Here is a 3389-nt window from a genome sequence, read left to right on the forward strand (position 1 = left end):
GAGATCCGGTTATAGGGTGTCCGGTTGTAGATACTCCGAGTTTGTCAGCGTAGTGATTCTAAAATTGGATCGGAGCTCCGATCATAGGATCACAACCTAGAATCTGAAAGATCGTAAAATGTCGACTCTACTAACCAAAATGTAGAATCGAAGTGATTTGTGTGGACTGAAAAGTCGTGGAATTATGATTCTGATATTGTAAAGGCAATGCCCTATATTCCAAATCCGCACCGGCATTAGGGCAACTCAAATGGTTCGTCAGCATGTGTCCATTTCTGTCTGTGCGTCCTCGTAAATGTACGAACGTGCATTGTGTTGTTCGCTTCGACCCATTTCCAGACGAAATTTCGATGGGGTTACAACTGTGCTGACACGCTGTGGACACCCACATATCTACACTCCACCCCTTCTACCCGCAAAACCTAATGCCCCACCCCATCTTCATTGCCAGCGCACCCACACCGCTGCCGTCCCGACCGAAGCCGAACCCATCCTCGCCGTGACCGTCCGCACCGGGCCCTGATGAGCCCAAGAAACAGCTGACGCTGGAGCAGCTAGCTGTGAAGACGGGGAGGCATGCCAACCGTAGGAAAAGGGCCAAGACCAAAGTACAAACCAAACGGATATAAGTCGGACAAATTCATATCCGTCCGGTCGCCCGTTGGAGTTGCCTTCAGGGTAGGAGGCTGGCGATTGCCTACGGTGCAATGCAAACAGATAGCATATCCGTGTGAGACCAAAGTGAGGCTCGTGGTCGTGGGGCTGATTCTGCAGGACGTACACGACGTACGTGAACACTGAGCAGTGACGAGTGACCCGCAGTGTCCAGGTACGTAGATGGCACGCAACGGGTGCAAGGTGCAGCCCCCCTTTTCTTTCTACGGAGAAGCACACAATTATCGTTGATTACGTGCCAGTATGCTAACTAATCATGCTGCCTGCCAAGCTACTCACGGTACGCCGGGCAGAGGCGTGCGGCGTGCCGTTGCCTGCCGGTGAAAACCGAGCAACGAACAAAGGAGAGCGTCTGCGTCGACTCTACGTGGAACTGCTGCTGATACAGTGATACTGCTACTAGTGGAAGTTACAAAGGCCGGCTTTCTTTGCCGGCAGGACGGTTCGGTGCCATGCCAGTTTTGGGCTGCCCAACATCCCAAGCGTGTCACAACAACTACCACTTTTAGTTACCACGTAGTACCATGTCTGGGTGCATATAGATTAGATTACATTGATTAAACATGCACAAAAAAGATCACTACTAATTAAGGAGTACTAAGCTAGCTAGTGCACTCGTGCCACGTGAAGGGGCGCCGGCGCCGGCAGCTGGACGGCGTTGCTGCCGCAGTGCTTGTCGGAGCTGGTGGGTTCTTCGGCGGCGGGGAGCTCGAATGGGCCTAGGCGGTGGTCGCCGAGGCGGGACTTGTAGGCGGCCTTCTTGTACTCGGCCCAGGTGAAGTCCCTGTACAGGCTCTGCTCCCCTTCCCGCATCAGCTCCGGCAGCGGCGCGATCCGCTGCGTCGGCGCCGGCCCGCCGAAGTAGATCACCGACAGCCGCGGCTGCTGCCCCTCCGCCGGCGCCACCACCCGGTGCTTCACGCTCCGGAACCGCCCGTTCGTCAGCACCTGAAATGCACCCAGAAAACGAATCCCATCAGAATGCATGCGTGTGAAAACAGTCTGGTGGTACATGTGTGCAGGTGGTCGCACGGCAATGAGTTATCGGTGGTGGGTCGTTGACAAGACCCCGGTGGTGGGTCGGGGAGGGACATGCACGGCACGGACCACAGCTAAATAATGCGCCATGCCCAACCGGACCAAAACATGCAAGCGCACATCTGCATGCATGCGTGGGCGTCCATGGATCCCAGGTAGACGAATGGGGTAGGCGGCAAAGGTAAGTAACAAAGTGAAGCGAGTGGTAATGCATGGTGTGGTAGCGCCTACCTGGAGGGAGTCCCCGACATTGACGAAGAGGGAATCGGGGTCGGGGGCCACGGGTACCCAGCGGCCGTCCGGGAGCGCGATCTGGAGGCCCCCGGTGCGGTTGGACCTGAGCACGGAGATGATCTGCGGGTCCGTGTGCTCCCCGAACCCCGTCACGCCGCGCTGCCCAGCTGCCAGGGGGCAGGGGCACGGCGGGTAGTGGTTTACGCGCACCATCTCGTCGGCTCCGTCCGCCTCCGCCATCTGCCGCAGCACGCCGCGGTGCTCCTCCGCCACGCCGAGACCGTCCGCCATCAGCTCCAGCACCCGCGCTCCCACCTCGCGGACCGCGTCCGTGTACTCCTCCAGCGCCGCCCGGAGCGACGGCGGCAGGCAGGCGGCGGCGACGGAGCCGGACCCGACGGAGAGAAGGATGTACTCGAGCCAGCCCACGTCGCCGTTGCAGCCGATGCTCTTGCTGCCGTAGCCGAAGGGCCGCGCCGACGCCTCCAGCTTGTCCTCGTGCGGCAGCGCGAAGAAGGCCTCGGCGCGGGCCTCCAGCGCGTCGGTCAGGGCCGCCGGCACGCCGTGGTTGGTCGCCCTGAAGAAGCCCACGCGGCGGCACGCGGCCGCCACGGCAGCCCCCGCGTCCGGCGCCGACAGGTCGACGCTCGGCACCGCGGCCGCCGCGGCATGTGCACATTTCACCAGCGGGATCGTGTCCACGGAGATAGGCACCGTGACCCCCACCATGGCCAGCAGGACGATCTCGCAGAGCACCGATATGTAAGTGAAGCAGAGCAGGAGCAGAAGAGAAGTGAGGAGCAGGGGAACGTTTGCAGTTGTGGTCATGTGATGGGGTGTGACGGCCTCGGATATATAGGCGACATGGGCATCGATTATGAGCTGCACTAACTAACTATAACCAACTAACGAACGAGGTGATCACTTTTTTTTTTGAACGGAAAAAGCCTGACGGCTTTTATATTTCATGTGAAAAAACACTTACATCATTAGCTAATGTATCTACGAGGAAGCATGGATGCTCCTCCATCCATTTTATAGTTCAATGGGTTAACGAGTTGATCACTTAAGTTAGTTTGGACCAGCGAGGGAAGTGACGTGGCAAGAGTGTCAAGGTAAGCTACGCGGATGCACGCACTATGTGTGCAACAGAGGAGGGAAGTGCCACCATGGCCATGGACCAGGCGGTTGGTTGGAACCGTACGGTTCAAGCGCGTCTGTGATGCATCCACGCCGATTTTGTTTTTCGGTCTAAACGGAAATAAAATGTTAGAGTTGTGTCGAATATTGATATACGAGTTGGGTTACATATGGACTTGGTGTTGTAGTGTGGGTAGGATACATGGAGTTCGTAGTCGGACATGTCGTACCCTTGACCCTTTATATATGAGAAGGCATCCCACGTTGTAACCAATGACGACTAGATAGCGACAGGCTCGCAA

At 57.3% G+C, this 3389-nt stretch overlaps 1 protein-coding gene across 1 annotated transcript; it reads right to left on the reverse strand.

Moving 5' to 3' along the window:
• Nucleotides 1–1162: 1162 nt before the first annotated feature.
• Nucleotides 1163–2851, reverse strand: LOC123419338 (gibberellin 2-beta-dioxygenase 3-like). The gene is made up of 2 exons (XM_045107148.1): nucleotides 1945–2851; nucleotides 1163–1623 (listed from the first exon to the last, which is right to left on the reverse strand). The coding sequence occupies exons 1-2, from the start codon at nucleotides 2773–2775 to the stop codon at nucleotides 1282–1284; spliced, it is 1173 nt and encodes a 390-aa protein (XP_044963083.1). The 5' UTR covers nucleotides 2776–2851; the 3' UTR covers nucleotides 1163–1281.
• Between the last annotated feature and the right edge of the window lie 538 nt (nucleotides 2852–3389).

The sequence above is a fragment of the Hordeum vulgare genome, chromosome 1H (assembly GCF_904849725.1).
Source record: "Hordeum vulgare subsp. vulgare chromosome 1H, MorexV3_pseudomolecules_assembly, whole genome shotgun sequence".
Taxonomy (NCBI): domain Eukaryota; kingdom Viridiplantae; phylum Streptophyta; class Magnoliopsida; order Poales; family Poaceae; genus Hordeum; species Hordeum vulgare.

Excerpts from the sequence above, each read along its gene's own strand:
- LOC123419338 (XM_045107148.1), bottom strand. The coding sequence starts at position 2,775 with ATGACCACAACTGCAAACGTTCCCCTGCTCCTCACTTCTCTTCTGCTC. Across the intron at positions 1,624-1,944 it reads ATGTCGGGGACTCCCTCCAG|GTGCTGACGAACGGGCGGTT; the intron begins GTAGGCGCTACC and ends GGTGCATTTCAG.